General features: G+C 59.1%; 1 protein-coding gene across 1 annotated transcript; it reads left to right on the top strand.

Moving 5' to 3' along the window:
- Positions 1–282: 282 nt before the first annotated feature.
- Positions 283–24,959, top strand: KIF19 (kinesin family member 19; the record flags this gene model as incomplete). Its single annotated transcript, XM_079725238.1, has 20 exons — positions 283–321; positions 2,062–2,142; positions 12,316–12,426; positions 13,058–13,145; positions 13,468–13,604; positions 14,685–14,810; positions 15,163–15,357; positions 16,711–16,857; positions 18,208–18,330; positions 19,579–19,744; positions 20,418–20,592; positions 20,698–20,896; positions 21,488–21,758; positions 21,856–21,977; positions 22,446–22,579; positions 22,834–22,939; positions 23,104–23,200; positions 23,842–24,239; positions 24,452–24,611; positions 24,844–24,959. 20 exons carry the CDS (start codon positions 283–285, stop codon positions 24,957–24,959), a joined length of 2,991 nt encoding a protein of 996 aa, XP_079581364.1.
- Positions 24,960–25,597: the final 638 nt, after the last annotated feature.

Here is a 25,597-nt window from a genome sequence, read left to right as displayed (position 1 = left end):
CCGGGAAAGCGGAGCAGGCTAGGGCGGCTCCCCGGCGGAGGCGGCCACCCCTCGGCAGCAGCGCGGAGGGGCGGGGGCGCGGGAGGCGGGAGGCGGGAGGCGCCGTCGGGGCCCTCCCCCGGCCCCGCCTCCCTGTCGGCGGCCTCTGCCGCGGGAGCGTCGTTGGTTTCGGGTTGTCAGGCAGCCGCAGCGCAGGCGAGGCTGCGAGGGAGCCGGCGGCGGTGGGGCTGCGGCTCGGCCACGACCGCTGTCGCGGCCTGAGCCCTTCCACCCGCCGCCAGCATGAAGAACAGCGGGGACTCCAAGGACCAGCAACTCATGGTGAGAACCCGTCAACCTCCCCCTCCTCGACCCCATCCCTGGTCCCCCGAACCCACACCCTCGGGCGGCCTCCGGACCGTACTGTGTGGCCCCGCTAAGAGGACACTCAGGGTCAGGGGCTGGGAGCGTCCAGAGCAACTTGCCCCGAGTCGTGCATGTCAGGAAGGAGGGCATCATGGCCACCCTGCTAAGGCCTGGAAAGTTAGCCTGACTTCAGTCCCACTCACCCTTTACACCTTCCCAGCAGGGCCCCCCACCCACCCACCCACCTGTGCAGATGGGGCTCTGGAACAAGACTGCTCTCTGATCCAGAAAAGCCAGGGGCAGGGAGGGCTTTGACCTACCTGCCCGGGGAAAGAAGGTGGGAGTTTCCTGGCGAACCAGGGCATGCCAGCCCGGTGGCGTCAGGAGTTTAAAGGGTTTGGGGATCACAGGTAGGTAGACAAGAGCCCCCAGGTACCAGAGGAGCTGGTACAGGGTTGAAGGTAGCTGGTTATTGGATTGCAACACAGATGCTACCCAAGTAAGGACTCGAAACGTTTCCGAGAAGTGCTGGAAGCAACCAAGATGGCCCCTCATAGCCCTGGGGACTGGGGCAGAGGAAGAGGTGTGAGTGGGGGGCACGGGAGACAGTCTGGCCCTACTGATAATCCGAAACCTGTCTTTGTCTCCACCTGAGTGATGGGGGGAAGACTCAGTGACCCCAAGGCCACTGCTTTCTCCCAGCCCCCTCCCCACCCCCTAACTTCTGAGATCTGGGAAAGGGCCGCCATCACCAGCAGGTGGGTGGTAATGTAACTGGAGGATAATGCGGCCCCCAGAGACTCCCGCCTCTGTAGGGTGAGCTCGCTGCTCCGAAGACGAACCTCAGCCCCAGGCCCCTGAGCAAGCCCGGGGCTCTGCAACATCCTCTTTGGCAGTTTAGAATTGTCTCTTTGAAAATGGCTTGCCTTGGCTTGTGTGGTGTGCGCCCCAGGGGCAGGGATGGAGGGGCCTTCCCTGCCACCCGTGGAGTTTGGCTGAGGAGGCCGGTGTGGGCGGCCTGACAGGCAGTGAAGTGCCTCTGAGAGTGAAGGGTTCTTACCTGGCATGAGGGCCCGTTAGTTATACCCACACACCCCGCCCTTGGTGCCCCACAAGGGCAGCTATTTCCCCTTGATCAGTAGAAGAAGCAGTGCCCCGTCTGGGGGGAGACCCAGGCCGAGGATGAAGACCCACCATCTCTCTCTGGCGGGAGGATAGAGGCAGGTGGGAGCCTCCGATGGCACTGTCCTCAGGTGGGGATGCAGTCACTGGTTGTCAGCATGAGGAGGGGATGTCCCCTGGGCCCCCGGCCCACCTCCCGCCCACATCATTCACAGACGCACAGACAGGCTGCTTCACTACCAAGGGCTCCAAGTTCAAAGCCCAGGGGAGCTGCAGGTGCTTAATTTGGGGTGTGACTGATGCAGCCTGGAGGATCAGACAGCTCTCTCCACTGGGGCTCTCCCTGGGGCACGGGCTCCTGGGAAGTTCATAGACTCAGACAGAGCCCACACTCTGTGGACCTGGTACCCTCGACCTAGATGGTAGCCTTGAACCACTGAGTTTTCCTTAAGATGAACCAGGCTTGGATGGCTGAACAGAGAGGAACCCATGGGGCTGGTCCAGGGGAGGATTCCTGGGGTCCTCTCATCCTTGTCTCTGCGGCCCGGCACAGCCCTCTCCATCTAATCCCAGGGGTCTGGCCTTCCCTCCCAGGTGGCGCTCCGGGTCCGGCCCATCAGCGTGGCGGAGCTGGAAGAAGGAGCCACCCTCATCGCCCATAAAGTAGACGAGCAGGTACATGGGGCTGTGGCTGGGAGCTGTAGGGCAGGGCAGAGGTCTGCTCACACCTGGTGGGGGCAGGAAGGGCCCTTCCTCTACCCTCTGAACTCCTTGTACTATTGACTACATCATCAAGGAAACCACAGTCCTTCTTCCAGGAAGCCTCCCTAGATTGATCCAAGGAGAGCTAAAAGCTTCCCTGGTCTGGGGGGGAGGGGGAGCTTGAGCCCCTCCCTCCAGCCCTGAAAAAATTCACACACCTTCCGTGTACCCATGACTTGACTTCCCCACCTTAATGGGTCTGCTACCCGTAGAGCACGTGTTCATAGCGTCTAGAGCTAATGCTCACCTCCAGACTGTTCATGTTTTGCAAAGTCTTTGGATGTCTATTTGCTCTCTTGGTTCTCCTGTCAACGTGATGAGGTGGGCAGGGCAAGCCCCACCTCCGTTTACACAGGAGACAAGAAATATTTATCAAGTGCCTACAACACGCTGGGGACAGTGCTAGGAGCCGGGAAACCACGGTGAACAGAAGAGACCCTGTCCTCCCTCCGTTGCCAGTGCAGGGAGATGAGACTTAAACGAAAGAATTGAATCATGAACGTATGAGTTTGTAGCCAGCAAGGGCTGCAAAGAAATGTGTGGAGATATGAGAATAAGAGGGAACTTGACCTAGACCCAGAGGTCAGGGAGGGCTTCCTTGAGAAAGGGTGCTTGAGCTAAAACATGAGGGATGAAGAAGAGGTCATTAAGAGTGTGCTGAAGGGAGAAATTTCAACCAGAGGGACTTGCATGTGCAAAGGCCCTGTGGTGAGAGGGATTGTGATACACTTGGGTAACTGAGAAGAGGCCAGTGTGGTTCAAGCCAGAGAGAGAAGGGGCGAGAGGAGAGAGATAAGGTTGGCGGCGTGGGCAGGAGCCAGGCCGCACACTCTGTAGACCACGGCCAGGATGGTTTTTGGGGTAGGCAGTTGAGGACTCAGGTTTGGGGTGGGGATGGGCACAGTGGTGGGGGCAGGCTTGGTGCCTGGGTAGAAGCATCGTGGTGATATGGCCTCTGGGGACCCCGAGAGCAACCCCTTGCCTCTGCTCTGTGGCTGCTGCTGCTAGCTTCTCCTGAGTGCCCAGGCTCATCAAGGTGGCAGGATGTGCTAGGAGGTCAGAGGAGTCAGGGTGGCGCAGTGCATTGCAGAGAGAGGCATAAAGTGGGCACCTGCTGGCCTTGAGCCCGGCAGGCTGGACTCAGGAAGCCCAAGGGCCATGGTAAGAAGACCATAGGTGGACAAAGCCTGTGATGTCTGCCTGCCTCGGGGTCCCTGGGGCAAGTGCTCACCCCACCCAGCCTCTTCCTTCAGCCCAAGTGAGCTGTGGCCACAACAGAGCTGGGTGGCACCAGCCTCCTGATTTCTCGTCCTCTGTGCCCTCTTGGAAAAGGGTAGCCTTCCTCAAAGACCTGAAGGAAGGCAGGGGAGGGCTGGGAAGAACCCATCTAAAGGCCTGGTGGGAGCAGCATGAATGCACACAACAGCTATGTAGTGTAGGTTCTATCATTTACCAGCTGTGTGGCCTGGGCCAGGTTGCTTCCAGAAGCCTCAGTTGCCTCCTCTGTAAGTGGGGACAGTAACCATAATGCCTCCTCTGGAGGGTCTTCAGCCGCAAATGTATGCACGGTGCTTCCCCAGGGCCTGGTACCCATTAGGCATTTAATAGCTGTGAGTTATCATCTATAAGTGACTGAGAGTGCCCAGGGCTGCTGGATTGGCTGATGAGAGGGGCCAACCATGAACGGCCAGAGAACTCGAGAGGAGAAACCTCCTTCCAGGCAAGGCCACTCCCTGTTTGTCCAACTTGTCCCCAAGGACATCAGGTCCTCAGAGGTGGGACAATGATGCTCTCTCTCTGGGCTGCTCCTGGCTCCCAGCCGGAGTGGGGGCTGAGAGATATTAACTGATGCTGATGGAAACGCTCTGGTCCAGGGCACAGCCCATTGTGTGCCCACGCACAGCAAACACTGGCTCCTTTCTGTCCCTGCCAGTGGAGAGGGAGGCCGAGCTGCGCCTCCGAGAAGGTCCCAAGGGCTGGGCAGTCCCAACGGGGCTGCTCTTTTGTCAGCTTAGACATGGAGAGAGTGGTCTGAGCAGCGTGGGCTCAGGGCTCTCAACACAGACTCCAGGCCCTGCAGGGAGAATGCTAAGCTTCCGGCCCCCAGCATCTTCTCTCCCTGCTGGATTCAAAGATGCACTTGCCTGGGACTTCCTTGGTCCAGTGGTTAAGACTCTGCACTTCCACGCCACGGGGCCCAGGTTCGATCCCTCGTCGGGGAACTAAGATCCCGCGTGGGATTCTGCATGGTGGGGCCAAAGAAAACAAAAAAAACCCAAAGATACATTTGCTTGGGCTGCAGTTTGGGAGACACCACAGCAAGTGGCAAGCTGGGAACCTCTGAAAAACCAGCTGCCGCTCAAGTGCTCGGTCCCTCTGACCAGTAAGGTGAAGTCCAAAAAGTAAAATGGATAGCCTCGCCCTCTGGCTAGGCCCTGCCCCCTGACCTCCATCCTTCTCCGGTGACCCCCGTGGCTTTTCTGTGGCCCAGGCCTCCCGGGCTTGCATCACTGGCCCTGAGGGAGGCTGGGGGCTTGCAGGCTTGGCCAGCCTCACTGATGGGCCAGCTGCTCTGGTCCTTTTCCCTGAGGTCTAGAGCCCGGTGGGCTGGCAGGGTGAGTTTGGGAGCATCCCCAGGACCACAGGGCCTTCGAGTCTTTTCCCAGCAAAGGTGCAGCTGGGCCCAAGCATCCTACACAGCACCCGGCCTCCGCTAAAGAGACGTCTGCTTGGGAAGCAGATCTGCCCTTTACCCGGCTGCTTCCGTTGCTCCCCTGGTTGTGGCCCTCCCTCACGGCCCAGCCCCGCAGAAGGGCTCCCCAACCCAGCCTCTGCTGGCCTGGGGTTCTGGGCTCTGCCTGCTCTGTGATGCAGGGCTTACTTCACCCCTGCTCCTGCTGTCCCGGGCTAGCGGGTGGGGAGCCGCCGAGCAGAGCAGCCCAGAGGTCACCACTGAAGCCCGGCCCCTGGTGGTCAGCAGGGAGGCGATGCTGCCAAAGCCCACCAGCCGGTGGGTTCTGAGCGGGCAGAGGTGGACCGAGGCCTCAGCCACCCACTGGCTTGGGCCACCGTGAGGGGTCCTAGGACTGCCTTGCTTAAGAGCTAGGCGTCATTCTCCTGCAGATGAGGGAGGCATTGTTCCCCTAGCTTTGCAGAGGTGGACACTCACTCGGCAGAGTGTCCTCTGGGGACAAGAGGCCGGTGTGCCCGGATTCTGGGGAAGCTGGAGTTAGGGTTTGGATTTGTCATGAGGTGGTCTGGTGCCTGTGGTCTTACCCACCCTCATCGCCCCATTTGATTCGAGATCATTGTCACAGTGCCGTCTTAGAAGTCTTCATGGGCCAACGCATGCCCAGTGCTCACTCAGCAACTGGCACGCAGTCAGCGTTTAACAGAGGTTAGTTTACCTCCAGGATGGTTTCAGGCCCCAGAGGTAAGTGAAACCCTGGTCCACCTCCTGCCCACCCACTTCTGGCTTCAGGGCTCCCTGTCTGGTGGTCCCCAATCTGTCACGGCCACACCTTTGTGTTCATGGAAGAGTCAGGTAGGAGCTTGGTCTCCTAGCATCTGGGGCAGGAATAGACCCTGACACCAGACCCCTCAGGGATGCCACTGATGACCGCAAGGTGTAGGGACAGCCTGAGAGGTCGCTGGGGCCCAGAAGTTCCAGAACAAACAGCTCCCTTCCCCACCCCACAGAGCCCGCAGCCTGCTGATCCTCCCCCCAGCCCTCCAGACCACGTTTGTCGACAGGATTTAAGTCACCTGACCATATGCATAATCCCACAATTAGCCTTTATCTGTTCAAAGCCCAACTGTCACCCCCCGCCCCCGTGCCCCTGGGGTCCTGTCGGAGGAGCCACCAAGGGGCTTCCGGGTCCTGGTCTCCATTTCCTCATCAGAAGACAGTATGTTAAGAACCTGCTCCACTGTTGGACTTCCCTGGTGACACAGTGGTTAAGAACCCGCCTGCCAATGCAGGGGACATGGGTTCGAGCCCTGGTCCGGGAAGATCCCACATGCTGCGGAGCAACTAAGCCTGTGAGCCACAACTACTGAGCCCGCGAGCCACAACTCCCAAAGCCCACACGCCTAGAGCCCGTGCTCTGCAACAAGAGAAGCCACCGCAATGAGAAGCCTGTGCACTGCATCGAAGAGTAGCCCCCGCTCACCGCAACTAGAGAAAGTCCACGCGCAGCAACGAGGACCCAACGCAGCCAAAAATAATAAATAAATTAATTAACTAATTAAAAAAGAAAAAAAGAACTTGCTCAGCCCAGCCCAAGAGCTGTTGAGAGGATTAGAGGCAATCCTGTAAGGGAGAGCTGTGCCATGCAAGTGCAGGCTATTGTGAAAGGTGAGTAAAGTATAAGGTGACAGATGCCGAGAGTCAGAGACTGTGAGTGTTGTGGGAGCAGCCCGGGCGCTTTCAGCCCCACTCACCTGCCCGGGGGCAGAGCCCCCGGTGCACACCCACCATCTGGATGCTTCTTGGTTCTGTGACCCCAAAGGAGGGTGACTGGGAGAGGATTCAAGAAGTCTTTCCCTCCACCCTTAGCTACCACCCCGCCCATCTCCCCAGCCCCCTCCCAGCCCCAGGAAACCACTTTCCGTCTCTATAGATTCGCCCGTTCTGGACAGTTTGTAGAAATGGAATCATACAATATGTGGTGCTTCATGTCTGGCTTGTTTCACTGAGCATAATGTTTTCGAGGTTCATCCACGTTGTAAGACCTTCCCTGGCGGCCCAGTGGTTAGGACTCCACGCTTCCAGTGCAGGGGGTGGGACTTTGATCCCTGGTTGGGGCACTAAGATCCCCCAGGCCACGGGGTGCAGCCAAAAAGTTAAAAAAAAAAAAAAGGCTGCATCCACCTTGTATCCTGGGTTCGAACTTTATTCCTTTTTGTGGCTGGATACTATTCCAGGCTATGGTTACTCTGCATTTTGTTGACCCGTCCATCAGTTGATGGGCATTTGGGTTGCTTCCTACCTTTTGGCTATTATGAATAATGCTGCCAGGATGCAAGGATTCTTACACTGAGTGCCTGAATGGGTACAAGGTAAGAGTGCAGGTTAAAAAGGCAGATCTGTGGGCCCAGTTCCCCAGAGATTTTCATTCAGTGAATCTGGGTAGTGCCTGGGAATCTGTATTTTACAGGCTCCCAGGGCAACACTGATGAAGGCATCTGTAGACCCATGAGAGATGCAGCCCTAGACAATCTTGGTCACACGTCCTCTCACCCGAGGCCTCAGGGTCTTCAGAGTCCTGTAGGCATGTGGGGACCTGGCCAGGACATCAGCCAGGTGTGGCTCTGTCCTGAGCAGCCAGCTGGGCCTTGGTGGCTTTATGAGCTCAGCGTTCTGGTCTTTTCCATCTAGCCTGAAGGCTGTCAGGGCCCAGGAACACCCTTCCTGAGATCAAAATCTCCTTTCCTGAGTACCCACAGGATGGTACTTTTACAACTAGAACTATGACCAGCCATGAATTTTCCTTCTTAAAGAAAAAACAAACAAAAATCTAGAAACAGCCTTACAGGGGTGATAGCCACCTGGAATCAGGCTTTTGTTTCGCTGGGTCCTGTTTACACCCTGAGAATACAGGGGCTATGGGCTCAGCTCCCAGGACTGGAAATGATGTCTCCTAGGCTGGGGCCTCCCCAGATACCCGTTCTCTGCTGGGGCTTCCTGAGTAGGCGAGGAGTGCTGGCACGATTTCTTCTCTCAAGGCTACGGCCTTGTTGGTCCTCCCAGACTTCCAACTGGGAAGCACTTGAGGCCCAGAGAGGTGGTGCAGTTTTCCCGAGGTCTCACAGCAGTATGGAGCCTGAACCCAATTTGCACATCCCCTCCCCTGGAGATCTTTGCTGCCAGTTTGGAGGCTTGAGGAGGAATAGTCTAGGTCAGACGTTTTCAGCTGGGGGCGATTTTGTTCCCTAGGGGACATTCGGCAATGTCACAGCTGGGACGAGGCTGTGCCGTGGCCTCTAGTGGGTAGAGGCCAGGGCTGCTGCTAAACATCCTACAACACAGCGGACAATTCCTGATAACAGTGATCCAGCCCAAAGTGTCAATAGTGCCAAGATTGTGAAACCCTGATCTCAGTTTAGCCGTTTGGAGGCCAGAAAGAAGCGGTTAAAACTGCAAAGCCAATCAAAGCCCGGCAGCTGAGCGGTGTGCAGCGGGAAGAACTCCCGACACACTTTGTTCACGGTATTTCTCACCTAGGAGATACTGGCGAGGAGCCTGGTCCCTAATGGGGACACAGGCTATGGATGACACCCTCTCCCGAGCCTGAGGCCCCCTACTTCCCTTGTGGGTCTTGGGTTTCCAGGCCCAAAGCTAGAACCATGGAAAGGTCACAGTCAGCATTGAATGAAAAACAGGTCTGGAGCTGGAGGCAGTGGGGGCAGGGAGAGGTCAAGCCCGGGGGCCTCTGCTGAGCTAGGAGGCCTGGACCAGTGGGGACAGAGCCCTGCCGTGCGCCACCCACCTTCCCCACTCCCGGCCCTGCCTCCCACCTTCCCGCCGGCATCGGGAGGGCCCTGTGCGTCCTGTGTGGTCAACGTGCCCCTTGAAACCTCCCAGAGTCAGGTGCCCAGCATGCCACAGGCATGAACATTTAAGATGCAGAGGGGCTTCCCTGGTGGCGCAGTGGTTAGGAATCCGCCTGCCAAGGCAGGGGACACGGCTTTGAGCCCTGGTCCGGGAAGATTCCACACGCCGCGGAGCAACTAAGCCTGCGCGCCACAACTACTGAGCCCGCGAGCCACAACTACTGAAGCCCGTGCACCTAGAGCCCGTGCTCCGCAACAAGAGAGGCCACCACAAGAAGAGCAGCCCCCACTCGCCGCAACTAGAGAAAGCCCGCACGCAGCAACGAAGACCCAACACAGCCAAAACTAAAATTAATTAATTAATTAATTAATTAAAAAAATATAAGATGCAGGGAATTGTGAAAGAGAGCTCCCAGGCTAGCCCATTCCCTCCGGGCTGAGGGAGGAGCCTGCCTCCAGTAGTGTATCAATTTGTAAGGCTGCTGGAACCAAGTACCACAGACTGGGGGGCTCAAACAACAGAAATATGTTCGTTCACAGTTCTGTGGCCAGAAGTCTGAAGGGCTGGCTCCTTCCGAGGCTGCAAAGGAGAATCTGTTCCAGGCCTCTGTCCTCGGCGTGCAGATGGCCATCTTCTCCCTGTGTCTCTTCCCATCATCTTCCCGCCACGTGTGTCTGTGTCCAAATTTCCCCTTTTTATAAGGACACCACCAGTCCTTATAAAGGGACCGCATCCTAACTTAACTGATGATACGTACAACAACCCTCTTTTTAAATAAGGTCACATTCTGAGGGCCTGGGGGATTGGACTTTAATATTTGAATTTGGGGAGGACACTGTTCAACCAGGACAGGCCCCAGGAAGGCAGCTGCTGGTCCAGAGGCAGGGGCGGGGGGCCTGGTGGTTAGGAGCCTGGATTCTGGAACCCAACAGCTCTGAATCCAACAAGCTCTGTACTTGGCAGTGCAGCTTTTGGGTACCAATCTGATTCCTCATGATAATCCTGAGATGATACAAGTGCCTACTCTAAGCTGTTGGGGAAAATGAGAAAGTGCGTGCAAAGCACGTAGCACTGCATGTGGCACATTCAAAGCTCCCTCTATGCAGCTTTATTGAAAAACATTCCTTGGGCAGATGCTGGGTGTCAGCCTGGGTGACATTCAGGACGTACAGGAGCCTCCCAGAGCGGGGACAGCATGTGCTCACAGAGGGGCCCCAACGTCTCCTTCTGTGGCCACCTTGGGTCTGTGCTGTCGAGATTCCTGGCAGAGAGGACAGGAGGAAAAATCCCTCCTGCCTTTCTCACAAGAATCGCCAGTGATTCTGAGCTGAGGCCGTCTGTCCACAGCCTGCCTCTTACCTCGTGGCCTTGCTAGTGCTTTTCCCTCGTCTGCTTTCCTCACCTCACATTCCTCAGCCAACTCTTACTCATCCTTTAAGGCTCAGTGCTGGGCACGTCCCTGGTGGCGCAGTGGTTAAGAATCCGCCTGCCAGTGCAGGGGACACGGGTTCGAGCCCTGGTCCGGGAAGATTCCCCCATGCTGCGGAGCAACTAAGCCCGTGTGCCACAACTACTGAGCCTGTGCTGTGGAGCCTGCGAGCCACAACTACTGAAGCCTGTGTGCCACAACTACTGAAGCCTGCGCACCTAGAGACCGTGCTATGCAACAGGAGAAGCCACTGCAATGAGAAGCCTGCGCACCGCAATGAAGAGTAGCCCCCGCTCGCCACAAATAGAGAAAGCCTATGTGCAGCAACAAAGACCCAACGCAGCCATAAATAAATAAATAAATAAGCTTAAAAAAAAAAAAAAAGACTCAGTGCTGGCGCCACCTCTTCCAGGAAGCCCTCCTGCAGGGGAAAACCTGGATCACGGATCACATGCCCCTCCACTATGCTCTGATTGCCTCCTGGAGCTCGGCGCTTGTTGTTACAATGATCTGTTCCCCACTCCACTGTGATGTCAGAGGCAGGAAACCACATTTCATTTTCTCTCTCTCCTCGAGGGCCCCACTTAATGCCTTGTCCGTAGAAGGTGCCCAGCAGTCGTGGTCACCCGGCCTGAACTCCCTGTGCAGCCCACAGCGCCCCACCCCACCCCAGCCCTCCGCGGCTCAGCTCCAGTTCACCTGGCTGAGGGGCACAAGGGCTCCACTGTATGCCAGAGTGGACCAGGATGGGGGTGATGCTCTGAAGGGTGGGGCGCAGGCTGGGGCCCAGACAGATGGAGACGCAGACAAAGCCCTCTTTAAGAGGGGATCGTAGCAGCTGTGCTGACAATGTCCTGATTCTCAGGAGCCTGGATGTCAAAAGAACCAAATGCTGATGGTGCCATGAACCTGGCAGTGCCCAGAGGTCACTTGAAGGTGATCAGTGGGTGCTGGGCATCAGTGCACACAGCTCACCCACTCCTGCATCAAAGGTCCCTAGAGGGTGGCCCTCAGGCCGCTGGCGCTGCCAGTATGCACAGGAGTTCTGGCACCGAGGGTGAGAGCTGTACATCTGGTCAAGTTCCATTGCGTTCCACTGGCACCCACACCTGGGGACTTGCGGGCGGGTGTATCTTCATTTGGGTCTGAAACTTGATCAGGGCTCCTGCTGCTGGCGTTAGAGCCCTGAGCCAGGAACTGGATCCTGGGACAAGCTTACAGGGCACTGGGGCTGAAGCCCTGAGGTGGTGGCTGGGGACAGGTGGGCACCCCAGGTACAGCCGCAGGCCCCGACACCCTGCACTCAGCTCACCGTGGCCACCCAGCCTCTGGCAGGCTGTGAGGGGGCCTCAGTCAGTGGCCTCATTCTTGCCCTGCACAAAGCCCCAGCCCAGCCTGTCTGGAGCATCCCCTCTAACTGGCTTACCTGGAATCCCATCTGATTGGATAAGACCTCTGGGTGAGGGTCCTGGGTCGGGCCTCCTAGGGAGCTGTCTTACCTCTTCCTTCTTCTCTCCTCCATTGAGAATCCCAGAAGGGGGCCCTGCTGGGACCCCAGGGGTCTTAGGCCAGCTTAGACGCAGTGAGCACAGCTGTGTACCTACTGGGAGGAGTCTGGTGGGAGCTCCAAGGCTGTGGTCCTCCCAGCACTGGGCCTCCTGAATCCTGGTGCTGGACGGGGGTGCACCGACAGGGACACGTGGATCTCCCAGGTCCACGGAGCCGGGCCGGGCTCCCAAGTCAGCCTCCTCTGTCAGTCAGCTCCGTCTGCCCCTCCAAGGGGCTGCCCCTCATGTCTTGTCTGCTCTCAGGTCCTCTTTGGGCTGTCATTGGCCCTGGCTCCCCTGCTGACCCAGGAAAGGAGCGCCATCACTGTCTCTGCGACCTTGGCTGGCTCTAGGACAGCCCATCCCCCTCAGTGCCTTGTCCTTTGTCAGGACTCAGTTTACCTCCTTGGGCCCGGCGTTCCTGGACACAGAGCATCATCCCCACTCTTTCCCATGTCTTGAGTGAGGAGGGGTGAGGTCAGTGGTCAGTGTTGACATTGTATGGGCCTGGGGCTCCCGGGTGACCACCCGCCTCCCCTCGGGTACCTTTGCAGATGGTGGTTCTTATGGACCCAATGGAAGACCCCGACGACATCCTGCGGGCGCATCGCTCCCGGGAGAAGTCCTACCTATTCGACGTGGCCTTTGACTACACTGCCACCCAGGTGAGGGGCGCCTGGGCCCAGGGACACGCAAGATCCTCTCTCTGCCCTTTGACCCTCTCAGGAGGGAGTCCTTGGGGGACCCTGCCACCGACCCTCAGCCTTCCTTCCATCACTTGCTCTCTCCCCACACATGCAAGTGTGCGTGTGCCTGCGTGGTGCATTCAGAGCCTCCTGCGTGGACACCCCGGTCAGCACGCAGAGGCCACCCTACACGGGGACCCACACAGCACACCCCACAGGTGGCCCCTATGGGAGCTGGAGGAGAGTGCTTGAAGCCCATCTGGCGCTGGGAGGGGAGCTTCGGGAAGCTGACACCCTCCCAGGGACCCCCGTCTTGCCCATCTGCGGGATGCTCCCAGCGGCAGGTGTAATGCGTGCGTCCTCGGGGCTGGGGGCTGGGAGCCGGCGGTAGGGGGAGGCGTCTCAGGTGTCACGAGCTCTCTTTCAGGCTGGCATCCCCCCATGGGGTGAAAGCAGAGACATCCATCCCCCACTTCCCACCCCCACTTCTCTGGGGCCAAGGGCTCCAGGGACAGAAGCTGCTGCTGTTGGGAGCCAGGATGTGCCCGTGGGCCTGTGTGCTCTGCCCTGCCTGTGCCCAGGCCCCTGACGGGTCTCCTCTTTCCTGCAGGAGATGGTGTATCAGGCCACCACCAAGAGCCTCATTGAAGGCGTCATCTCAGGCTACAATGCCACTGTCTTTGCCTATGGTCCCACAGGTGAGGGGGAGCCCAGCCCACGGAGAGGACCGTATGCCCTGGTTGTCCACTCTGAGAATCAAGCCCCCTTCCCCTCCACCGCCGAGCTAGTCTGGCCCCAACCGGAGCAGGATCCGAGGATGTGGCTGATTAAAACCACCCTCCCCCAGGGCCCTTCGCACCCAGAGCCCCATCCCCAGCCAAGGATACCATCTTCTCCCCTTCCCCCCCACCTCCCTGGCCACCTGGGAGGGTCCAGCCTTGCGGACAGACCCAGGTTTGCCAGGAGCCCCTGCGCGCCCGGCCACTGCCCTGCTCACCCGCCCCCCCTGCTCTGCCCCAGGCTGCGGGAAAACCTACACCATGCTGGGCACAGACCATGAGCCCGGCATCTACATTCGGACCCTCAATGACCTCTTCTGTGCCATTGAGGAGACCAGCAACGACATGGAATATGAGGTGTCCATGTCCTACCTGGAGGTGAGTCCTCCCTCCACCCTGTCCCGTGGGCTTGGACAAGAGGTCCATAGGACTGGGCTGGCTCACCTCCCTGGGGCCAGGTCACGGGGCAGTTTCCTGGGGTGCTCATCACTGCTGCTCTCCCATGTGCAGATGGTCAGCCTCACTTTATAAAAACTGAGGCTCAGAGAGGTTAGGCAACTAGATCGAGGTCACACAGTAAGTGAGGGAGCAGGGATTCAAACTCAGGACCCCAGGGCTTTAAAGCCGAGCCGTGCCCGTTGTGCCACACGCCAAAGTAGCCTTGTCGCTGAGCACAGACCTCAGCTATCCTCCCAGACGCCACCCTCCTGGGCACACTCCTGAAAGCCAACCCTGTCTGCCCTTCCAGGCTACCTGCAGGCACTCAGTGTATATAGGTACAGGTGGGAACTGCACGTACACGGACAGGCTGGGACCTGCCAGCCTTCACTCTCTTGCCACAGCCTCTGATGCCCACCTGTATGAATGCTACCACCAGGCAATGAGGGGTCAGCGGGGGTGGCTGGGGGGCGGGGGACACACAGAGGCCAGAAGAGGCAGGAGAGCCAGTGGGCTAGATGCCATCTGGCTCCTGGCCTCTCCGGCTCCCTCCGGGAGCTGATAATCTCCTGGGTGACAGCTCAGGAAGGGCAGTGAGATATTACTGCCAGCAGCTGCTCCAGCCAGCGTGGTGTTGACCCAACCAGCAAGATGCACTTTGGGGGCCTGCAAGGTGGGAGCAGGTGAAGGTAGAGTATGGGTTGCCTAGCAACAAACAGGGCTTGGCCATGGGTCAGGTCCCATCCCCTGTCCCATGCCTGGCCAGCCTGCAAAGGGAGTTCCATTTGGTTCTGATGCCTTCTGTACCCTTGGCTCTGGCAGCCCGATGTTTCCCTCTGGATGCTGAAGCCCCCTATGCCCACCACCTAGAAAGGAAGGGGTCTTTCTCCTTAACCAGGGTTTCCCTGAGAGGAGCCTGGAGCACCCGGGAGGGACAGAGAGCCTGGCCATTGCCTGAACCTTCTGCCCTTGGTCTCCCGTTAACATCTGTCCCCTGCCCCTCCCAACCTGGCCCATCAGATCTACAACGAGATGATCCGGGACCTGCTGAACCCTGCCCTGGGGTACCTGGAGCTGAGGGAAGACTCCAAAGGGGTGATCCAGGTGGCCGGGATCACCGAGGTCTCCACCGTCAATGCCAAAGAGGCGAGTCTTGTGTAGCCAGCCGGGCAGTAGGGAGGGACACTAACCTCCGGTGGGGATGGGCAGGAGCGGGCTGGGCCCTGCAGCCAGGGAGCAGCTGCCCGCTCAGCTGGGCTGGGGCTGGGGCAGACACAGAGCATCCTGGATGACACACCCCCAGCCACGCAGACCCTGGGGGCTGACCAGGCAACCAGCCTCCCAGTTTACAGACAGACCCTGACCTCCCAGGCCCCGCAGCACACAGGGGGCCGACCCACCCCTGCCTGGGCCCCTTCCCAACCTCTCAGATGCAGGACGTGGGAGCATCCCCACGGGTCCCCAGGAGTGGCCTCCCTCCCCCGTCCCACCCACCCAGATCATGCAGCTGCTGTTGAAGGGGAACCGGCAGAGGACCCAGGAGCCCACGGCCGCCAACCAGACGTCCTCCCGCTCCCACGCCGTGCTCCAGGTGTCCGTGCGCCAGCGCAGCCGGGTCAAGAACATCCTGCAGGAGGTGCGGCAGGGCCGCCTGTTCATGATTGACCTGGCTGGCTCTGAGCGGGCCTCCCAGGTGAGGCTAGCTCCCCGTGGGGCTGGGGAGAAAGCCTGGGGGACAGGGCAGGGATGCTGGCCGCCCAGCTCCCCAAGGGGTGGGGGTGGGGACTGTCCCAGGGAGGGCAGGGATGAGGGGGATCCCGAGGGGAAGCGACTGAGGAATGTCTCCGATGAGCAAGAAGGATGGGGGGGACCCTGGGGAAGCACTCAAGGGCTGTTTGTGGGAAGGGGCCTGGGAGCGTGGGGATTTCTCCAGGGAAGGAGATATGGCTGCCCCGGAGGAGGGAGGGCCAGGCAAGAGAATGAATGGGCCCAATGAGGAGCTGGGGCAGGGGGGGAAACAACGTCCCCCGACTGGGGGCACCCTGGGCAGAGCCCGGGAGGAGGCCCTTGCCAACCACATCAGGGAGAGAAAAAGATCCATCACCCATTTCTCAGCATTTGTCCCCCATCACTAAGCCCTGTCCGCCTGGCCCTGCGCCTGGGCCCAGGCCCCCTCCTGCGGGCAAACTTGGAGGTTTCACGGTCACCTGAGTGCTGGGGCTGGGTGATGTCACCGTTAGCACTGAAGCAGATGCAAGGGACAGGACAGCGCCAGGGAGATGTAACAGGGCTTCATGTTTGAACATGTGGGGTTGGTTTAAACAGGGTGGGGTTGGAGAAACACGCCACTCTCTTCCAGTAAAGGCCTGAGGGCTTCCTGGAGGAGGAGTACAGGGGAGCAGCCAGCTCCCCGCGGGGTGAGAGGGTGTGCCCCGCGGCCACTGGAGTGAGTGGGTCCCAGCTTCACCAGGCTGGGCAAAGACATCTCCCGAGGGCGGCTGTAGGCAGAGCCTCCTGGGACTTGACACTGTCCTGCTCACACACCCACTTACATACACCTCAACCCATTTCCTCACTCACAGACTTTCTTATACCCATATACATGCTGTCACATATACACATGCAATTCACACACACTCACTCCCCGCCTCCACACACACACACAAACTTCCCTCTTCCATCCCTGAAGCCTGGCGCACCCTCTAGAGCCGTGTGCCCATGGCCGGGCCGGCTCTCAGCTGAGCTGCCTGGGAAGCCATGACCCACCTCCATCGCATTCTCGGCGCTGCCTTAGCTGTGCCGCGGGGCTAGCCCCAGGGCAGACGAAGTGCCAGGGTCTCAGCCCTCCTCAGAAGCCTCTTGTCCCCCACTCTTGTTCAGAGGCCTTCCAGTTCTCTGACCTTCTCGAATGCCCTCCTTGACCGCAGGACAGAGGGTGGGACCAGGCCCTCAGCATCTCTCCCTTGCAGGGCCCCGGGCGAGAGGGAGGGGTTTACAACTCAGGATGGCCCGGGGCAGGGAGTCACGCCCACTGCTCGCCCCCCAGACACAGAACCGTGGGCAGCGCATGAAAGAGGGGGCCCACATCAATCGCTCGCTGCTGGCCCTGGGCAACTGCATCAACGCGCTGAGCGACAAGAGCAGCAACAAGTACATCAACTATCGTGACAGCAAGCTCACCCGGCTCCTGAAGGTACCAGCTGCCACCGGGCCCAGTGCCTGGCACCCAGGGTGGGGCTGCCAGCGTCACAAGGAAAAATACAGGACACCTGGCTGCGTGTGAATTTCAAATAAACAAAATCTGTTTGGGTATAAGTATGTCCCATGCCATCTTTGGGACATACTTATACTAAAAAACAAAAAACAAAAACCCACTTGTTATTTATCCAAAATTCAGATTTCACTGGGTGTCTTGTATGTTATCTGGTGACTCTCACCAAAGACTGGGCTGCATCTAACTTCCCACCCCAGGGCTGTGGGTCTAGGGGAACTGGGGGTCGTCTGGATTTGGGGGTTCAGGTAGTCAGTCAGCATCATGGCTCCCAGAGGCTGCTGTTGGGAGGCCCCGCTCCTGGCTGGGCTCTGTGTTCGGTGCCTCAGCACCCACTTCCCAGTCCCTTTCATCTTGTCAGCGAGTCTGAGTTAGGGGATTACTATTTCCATTTTCAGATGGGGAAACCGAGGCACTAAAAGGCTAAGTAACCTTCCCAAGGCCTCACACTAGTAAGTGCTGGACGTAGGATCTCAGCAGAGGTCTGTCTAGGCTGATAGCAGAGCTGCAGATGGCTTAATGCTCGCTGGCCATCGGCCTGCCAGCATCACTGCACTTACAGCCTGGGAGGTAGGACAGTTAATTACTGCCACCCTCGAAACCCAAGGAAGCTGAGGATTAGAGAGGTGATGCAGCTTGCTTGGAGTCGCCCAGCTGGTAACTGCTGCAGCCAAGGGCTTTGTCTCCCACCAAGCCCGCAGCCCCGCTGTGCACTCTCTGTCTGTCCAGGAGGGCATGGCAAGCCCAGGGCAAGGGAGGCAGTGGCCACAGGCCAAATTCAACCTTCATACAGAGGTCCCCATCACCCCCCTCACTCCAGCCAAGACAACAGTGCCACCAGCAGTTGGATAAAGGGGGACCTGGGAAGCCAGAGGGGATGGGGGAGGGGTCCAGGGCCCCACGGGGCTCTTCCCCTCTGGTTCCCAGCCAACCAGGGCTGCTGCCTTTCCTCGTTCTCACGTATGAGGGGAGGAGAAGGGAAGCCGGGAGACCCTGACCTGGATACTCGAAATTTTCAAATATGAACTTTGGCGAAGAAGCTGGAAGAGGGAAGAAGGGGGGACAGCAGAGGAGGAGGGGAGAGTCCTGTGATGCTCGGCTTCAGCACCTGTGAGAGTGTGTGCGTGTGTGCGTGCGTGTGTGTTAGTGTGAGATACAGAGAGGGAAACACACACACACACACACCACAAGGACATCACGAACAGCCTGGCAGGAGCAGCGTGCAGGAAGGCAGGGCCCTGCTGACCACAGCCCGCCCTTGGCCCCATCCAGGATTCCCTGGGGGGAAACAGCCGAACGGTGATGATCGCCCACATCAGCCCAGCGAGCAGTGCCTTTGAGGAATCCCGGAACACCCTGACCTACGCTGGCCGGGCCAAGAACATCAAGACCAGGGTGAGGGACCCCTGGTCTGTCCCCCAGGGCCCGCCTTCCTGGGCCAAGATTCGAGCCCCTGGACTGATTCCAGGCCCTGTCACCGCACCGCACATTCTCTGGAACCAGCCACCATTGCACTGGCCCCACTCCCCAGTCCAGCGTCACCCCTGTGCCCTTCCCTGTTGCCTGCCGGGAAGCCCACAGCCCTTGAGGGTCCCCTTCTTCTTGTGCAAGGTCTGTGCGCCCCGAGCCCCGTCATCCCCTTCCATCTTCCCGTTTTCATCTTCAGATGCTCATTCAGATGTTCACCTTTCCAAAGCCCCTAATCCTAATAGACATAATAGAGGTGACCGTTACTACGCACTTATATTGGGCCCTTTATCAAATCATCTCATCTGATCCTCAAATGAAGCAGGCGTTATTTCTGTCCCCATTTCACAGCTGAGGAAAATGAGGCTGAAGGGAGTTAAGTGACCTCCCAGTCCCAGGGCAGTGATGACGCTAAGACTAGAGCTGTGTCTGCCTGGTTTCCAAGCCCACGTTCTCACCCTCTCCGGTGAACGTGTTAGAATCCTCGCTACCTGTTAGGACGTTTGGTTCCACCCGTGTGGGTAGAGGGGTGGGAATTCTAAGACAGAATTTCATGAACATTCTCCCGACACTACAATTCGCCAGCCATTATTGCAGGCACTTTATGTTTTATCCCAACCCTTAAGGAACTAAATGATGGGAGGAGACAGGTAATAATAATACTCTGAATTGGTAGTTCAGAATATTATTAACAGCAGGAAATGATGCCAACGATCGGGGATGGGGGTGCTGGTGGGGTTCCATGTAGTTCTTTGGAGACTGTGAGAGGGAAACAAGGATGGGGAGGAAATTTAGGAAGCGAGCGAGCAGTAAGGGTAGAGGTTCCAGAGGCAGGAAGGAGATGGTATTGGTGGTGGGAGTGGGGCAAGTAGAATGGTTCCTTGGCTGGAGCAGAATGTTCCTGATGGAGCAGTGAGTCAAAAGAAAATCTAGAGAGAGTGGTGGGGGAATTAGGGCATTCCCCCAAGCAGTAGGGAGCCACTGGAGGTTGAGCAGGGAAGGCAGCATTCTAGGAGTATGCCTCTGGCGGAGGCACGTAGTGTTGAGAGGTTGTAGGCTCAGAGGCAAGGAGGCCATTACTGTCAGAAAGATTAGGGGTAAGAAAGAGAAAAGAGGAACCCGCAGGCAGGCCCCGGCGTCCAGGTGACCGTACCTGCTCCCCTCCCATCCCCACAGGTGAAGCAGAACCTGCTCAATGTCTCCTACCACATCGCGCAGTACACCAGCATCATTGCCGACCTGCGGGGCGAGATCCAGAGGCTCAAGTGCAAGATCGACAAGCAGGGTGGGCGGGGCCGGGCCCATGGCCGGCTGGAGCGGGGCGACATCTGTCACATCCAAGGTGTGTGTGTGGGTCTGTGTCCGTGGGAGCCCGTCTCCCGAAGCCCGTCCAGGCCGTCTCAAATTGCTCAGGGGTCAGGCAGGGCTGGGTTCAAAGCTAGACTCAGATTCTTTCTGGCTGGGTAGCCTTGGGCTAGTTATCAACCTCTCTGAGCCTCCAGTCCTTCAATTGTCCAATGGAATCATGATCTCTGTTTCAGAGACTCGACCTGAGGATTAGGTGGTATCACACGAGTGAGTGGCACGTGGGCGTTTAGCTGTGCGGGGCGTCACTCTCGGGGCTGCAGTGCAGGGCTCTGAGACTGTGCCTGGCATCACCAGAAGGGATACGGTGCTCATACATTTTCTGTATTTGCTATGATGATTTTCCAACAGGTGGCAGTAAAGTGTCTAAAGGGCACCTTTTATTAGTTGACGGAAAGGTGCTCTAAAGGCTGGCGGAAGCCCAGTTCATACAGAGAAGCTGGGAATCACCTTTGGGTCATAGCCTGAAGACTCAATGCGGAAGTGGGATGTGGGAGGGGTGTGGTAATCTAGGAGGTCTTTCTGGAGGAGGCGCTTGCACAGGAAGTCATTTGGGAAGAAAGAGAGGGGAGGGCCCCAGGTAGCCCAGCCTTTCCTGGCCTGACCCTTCCTCCTCCACTGACCTCCCCCACCTGCCGTTCAACGGCCAGCCAAGGTCCAACTGCACAGCGAGAAGGGTGAGCAGGCCGAGATGGAACAGCTGCGGGAGCAACTCATCAGCGCCTTCCAGGAGCAGATGGACGTGCGGAGACACCTGCTGGAGCTGGAGAACCACGCCATGGAGGTGCAGATCGACACCTCCCGCCACCTGCTCACCATTGCGGGGTAAGCACCCCCGGCCTGGGACAGGGGCTGGGAGCTGGAGATGCATGCTGTGCCTCCCACCGTGGCCTGAATCCCGGGTCTCCCTCGGGGGTGGGGCTGCGGCAGCTGGGAGCACGAGAAGTCACGCAGGACACTCAAGTGGAGGGAGGAGCAACGCAAGGAGTCCTACACCAAGGACGACAGTGAGAAGGACTCGGACACAGGTGATGACCAGCCAGACATCCTGGAGCCCCCCGAGGTGGCCTGCGCCCGGGAGAGCATCGCTGCTCTGATGGGAGAGCAGAAGAAGCTGCGAAAGCAGAAGGTGCCTGGGGTGTGGGGGTCTGGGAGAGTGGGTTTGAGAGGCCCCAGCAGGAAGGGGCTGGGGGAGGCCTGTGGGAGCAGTGGGAGCTGGGAGCTCAGGCCACAAATCCCCTGTGACCTCACTAAACTCCTTCACCTCTCTGTGCCTCTCTTACTCATCTGTAAAATGGGAGTAGTCAGCCCTAGTAGGGTTGTTGGGAAGATTAAACAAATGCCTTTCACATACCAAAGACTCAAAAAATGGTAGCCAATATCATAATTAGGATTTTCCAGATCTCTGCCCTCTGTTCTGGAGCATATCCTCGCCAGGGGGTTTCAGGGTACCATGAGCCCAGAGGGCATCAGCTGGGCTGGGGCTCAGCAGATCCACGGAGCTGGTTCCAGGGATGGGTTGTGGTCAGGACAGCAAGAAGGTAGGCACAGACGGGCCCCTCAGGAGCAGCCCCTGGTTGCAAGGCCCGAGAGGCAGCTTCGAGGGTGGGCCTCGGAATGGGGCTTCAGCCGGGAGCCCAGAGTCCAGGGACTGGAGGCGCGGGGACAGGCTCAGCGGCGGGCCAGAGCCCGCCTGGCGCTCACCCCGCTTGGTCCCCAGCTGACGCTGGAGCAGCGCTGCCGAGAGCTGCGTGCGCGCGGCCGGCGCCTAGAGGAGACGCTGCCGCGGCGCATCGGCTCCGAGGAGCAGCGCGAGGTGCTCAGCCTGCTGTGCCGCGTGCACGAGCTCGAGGTGGAGAACACCGAGATGCAGTCGCACGCGCTGCTCCGCGACGGCGCGCTCCGCCACCGCCGCGAGGCCCTGCGCCGCCTGGAGCAGCACCGCAGCCTCTGCGACGAGATCATCCAGGGCCAGCGGCAGATCATCGACGGTAGGGCCCGCGCCCCGCGCGTCCGAGCCGCCCACGGGCCCCATCGACCCTCGGAGGGCCCGAGGGCACGCGCTGAGCCCTGCCCCTCCCGTGGCAGACTACAGCTTGGCCGTCCCGCAGCGCCTGCAGGAGCTGTACGAAGTGTACGTGCGAGCGCAGGACGAGGGCAGCCTGGAGCGGGCCGCCATCATGGACCGCGTGGCCTCTGGGGCCCTGCAGGTGGGCGCCTCGGGCCTGAGCATGTGCACACGTGCTAAGGGAGGGGCCGATGCCCAGGGCAGTGCGTGCAGGTCGTTGGCATGGCGGTGGGACCAGGCTGGCTGGTCCCCAGGGAGCTGACTCCTTCCTTCTTATCCCACCCAAAGGCTTGCCCAGCCTGAGTAAGCTTCCTTTCTCGGCATATTCTTCTCTGGCACTTGTCCCCGCCCAGGGTCTGAGGGTCCGGTTTGGCTATCTGAGATATGACAAATGGCCCCAGACGCCCTCCCAGGACACCAGGCCACCAGGCAGTGCCACGGGGGATGCCTAGCCTACCACAGCTTGTCCCTGGGGACCCAGAACAGGCCACTGCCCTCTGGGGCTCCCAGACCATATTACAGCCCCAGACACCCTGTGTGACTTTGTCACCCTGTGCTGTTACCCGGCCCAGGACCAAGTCTTCTGACTGCCCTTTCTCCCCCTCCCCAGGACAGCTCCTTGCCCAAAATTAGCAGAGCAGGAGCCTTGCTGACCCCAGAGTCTGACCCAGAGAGCGTGAAGACGCTGAGCTCCGAAGCCCAGCTCCTGCAGGGCAGCTCTCTGCCTCCGATCAGCACAGAGAGGTGAGGCCAGGGGCCACTTTCTGCCAGTCCTTCCTGCCTGAGCCACCACGGGCTGTGTCCCAGAGATGCCAGCCCAGATTGGGGCTTCCTGGGGAGGATGGAGCAGGAACGAAAGCGGGGAGGTGGCACAGGTCTGGAGCCAGGACTTTTGGGTCCTCTCTCCCTTTACACAACAGCTCCCCCCTAGGGTGGGGGTGGGACCGCAGTGGGACCAGCCTGGTCCACAGATGCCCATCCTCCTCTGCCAACCTCAGTGAAGCCAACCACGTGTTCAAGGCCAGTTCCGGGGCCTGGCAGGTGAAGAGGTCCTCTGTGCCCACCCCACCCCCCATCCAGATTGGCAGCCTGGTGACGCAGGAGGTGAGCACTGGGCACCGCTGGCCCGATGGGCTCCTCTGCTGCAGGTGGGAGTACCAGGGTGGACACCCAGGGGTTGGGATGGAGCCTTTCCAAAACAGCCCCCTGGGGACATAGGGTCCCTGCTGTGTCCAGTGGCTTCTCTTCCCAACCAATTCGTCTCACAGGCCCCCACTCAGGACAGCCTGGGCAGCCTGAGCGGCCGGATCAACTCCTCCCCTGACAGCAGTGAGAACCTGTCAGAGATCCCTTTGTCCTGCAAAGGTGTGCCCCCTGCCCACCCTGTCAGCCTGAGCCTGGCATCGTCTAAACTGCTCAGATCACCCAGCCCAGAGCCCCTTCCTTCCCTCTGCACTGCTAAATACACCCATGCGTCGGGTGCTGACCATTCTAGAAAGAGAGGCACCAGTGCCCAGAGAGGATTAACGACCTGCTCTGTCCACACAAATCTGGGGGCACAATCAGAAACCAGAATGGGGAACACATGGCACTTAGGATCATGCCCCACCTTCCCACTCAGAAATAATTGTAATAGCAAATATAGACCGAATCCCTACCCCCTGGCCATAGGCTATGCCCATTATCTCAGTTACTCCTCATAACCTGGGACTTCCCTGGCGGTCTAGTGGTTAAGACTCTGTGCTTCCACTGCAGGGGGCATGGGTTCTATCCCTGGTCGGGGAACTAAGGCTCGGCCAAAAAAAAAAAAGAATCCTCACAACTCAGCGGGGTTAGTTTTACCATCCCCAGTTTACAGATGAAAGTAAGGCTCAGAAACTTGCCCAAAGTTTCTTAAACAGCAAGGAAGGGGGGATGCTTTGGCAGAGAAGGGATGTTGGAGGTGCAGGAGGGGGAGGAATATGTGGCCTTGATCTCGGGTTGGGTGCTCCTTTGTCCCGCCGCAGAGAGGAAGGAGATCCTGACGGGCACCAAGTGCATCTCGGTGAAGGCTGCCCGGCGACGCTCTCGGGCCCTGGGCGCCGAGGGGCGCCACCTGCTGGCACCCAGCATGGAGCGCAGCAGCCTGTCCCTGCACTCGCTGAGCGAGGCGGACGACGCGCGGCCACCCAGCCTGCTGGCCTGCAAGCGGCCACCCAGCCCCATGCTGCAGCACGCTGCCAGTGAGGACAACCTGTCCAGCAGCACGGGTGAGGCCCCATCCCGGGCAGTCGAGCATCGTGGCGATGGCCCTGGGCCCTGGCTGCGTGGCCAGAAGAAAAGCCTGGGCAAGAAACGGGAGGAGTTGCTGGAGGCAAAGAGGAGGAAGCGGAGGTCCCAGTCCTTTGAGGTCACAGGGCAAGGGGTGAGTCCAGGGGCAAGGACTGGGGGGTCTGGGCCCCTGCCTTGCTGGTGGGGCTCTGAGGGCTGGATTGCTCCAGCGGCCCCAGGGTACCCCTAGCTGTGCACCACCCTCCATGCCATATCCCCCCAAGCTGGCATAGCAGCTGGGGCAGACCCCTGTATCGGATCCCCATGCGGCTCCCACCTCACCTCACTGCTCTCCAACCAACACAGCTCTCTCGCCCCAAGACACACCTCCTGGGGCCCCATCCCGTGCAGAGCATCTCGGACCACAGGGTGCAAGTGTGCGGGCACCCAGCCCCTGGTAGCCGGCACCTGGGAAAGGTCACCCTGCCTATGGCCAAGGTCAAACTCTCTCCAAGCCAGAACACAGGTCAGTACCAGGAAAGGAGGGGATGGGAGGGGAGCGCTTGGTCAGCCCAGGGAGGAAGCACGTTGAGCTCCCTGCCCTATGGCTGCCCCTTGCTGGAAACTGGGTTCTTGAAGAATATTTGTGGGACTGGCACCTTGGGGTTGTGCCCCTAGGGAGTTCAAAGCCACTGGGCGATCAGAGGGATTGGAGAGGCATTCCTAAAGCACTGCTCGTGGCCCTTCCCCTGTTGCAGGCCCTGGGGACTCCTCACCCCACGCCGTCCCCTCCAACCCAGCTGGTGTTTCCCAACGGGCTACCCGGGGGCCCCGCCTGCCCCATGGCAAAGATGGACGCTTCGCACATAACTGAGGGGCCCTGCCTGGAACCGGCCCTCCTGCCCCCAAGACTGAATGGGATGTGGCAGGAAATGGGAGATGGAGGCTGGGCAGACGAGGGTGACCTGCGAGCAGGAGCTCAGGATCCCAGAAGGCTGGGACTCCTGAGACCCAGGAACGGTGAGGGCGCCTGCCCAACACTTCCGTGCTTGCGGTGCCACTGGGAAGGGGAGGTGAGCCCAGGAGGCACGGCCGGGATGGCAGGGCTCCCTGGCCTCCCAGCCCTGGACAGAAAACCCTGCTGCCAAAACCCTGTTCTGAGACCTGTGGCCCGACTTGGCCTCAGAAATGGGGGGAAGGGAACTGTTAATGGGACAGGGCTCCTGGGCCCACATCTGGGGCAGGAGCATTCACATGCTGTGGTTGGGGTCGGGGAGGGAATCTGGTTTTGTTACTTAGCAGTGGCTTCCGCCCCCACCAAGCCCCCTTTTTAACAATAAAATCCCATTTGAGTTTTGATGGTTGTGTTGGAAACTAGACCTTGTCTGAAATGTGGGGTGGCCATGACTGATTAAGATTCAACCCAACTCCCCACCACCACCACCATCACCCCCTAGTGCCCTCTGGCTGGTTGTACAGCACCAACCTACAAACACCTGGGGGAAAGCAGTT

The sequence above is a fragment of the Hyperoodon ampullatus genome, assembly GCF_949752795.1.
Source record: "Hyperoodon ampullatus genome assembly, chromosome: 19".
Classification (NCBI taxonomy): Eukaryota; Metazoa; Chordata; class Mammalia; order Artiodactyla; family Ziphiidae; genus Hyperoodon; species Hyperoodon ampullatus.
Note: the sequence above shows the minus strand (reverse complement) of the source record. Positions and strands in the feature narration are given on the sequence as shown.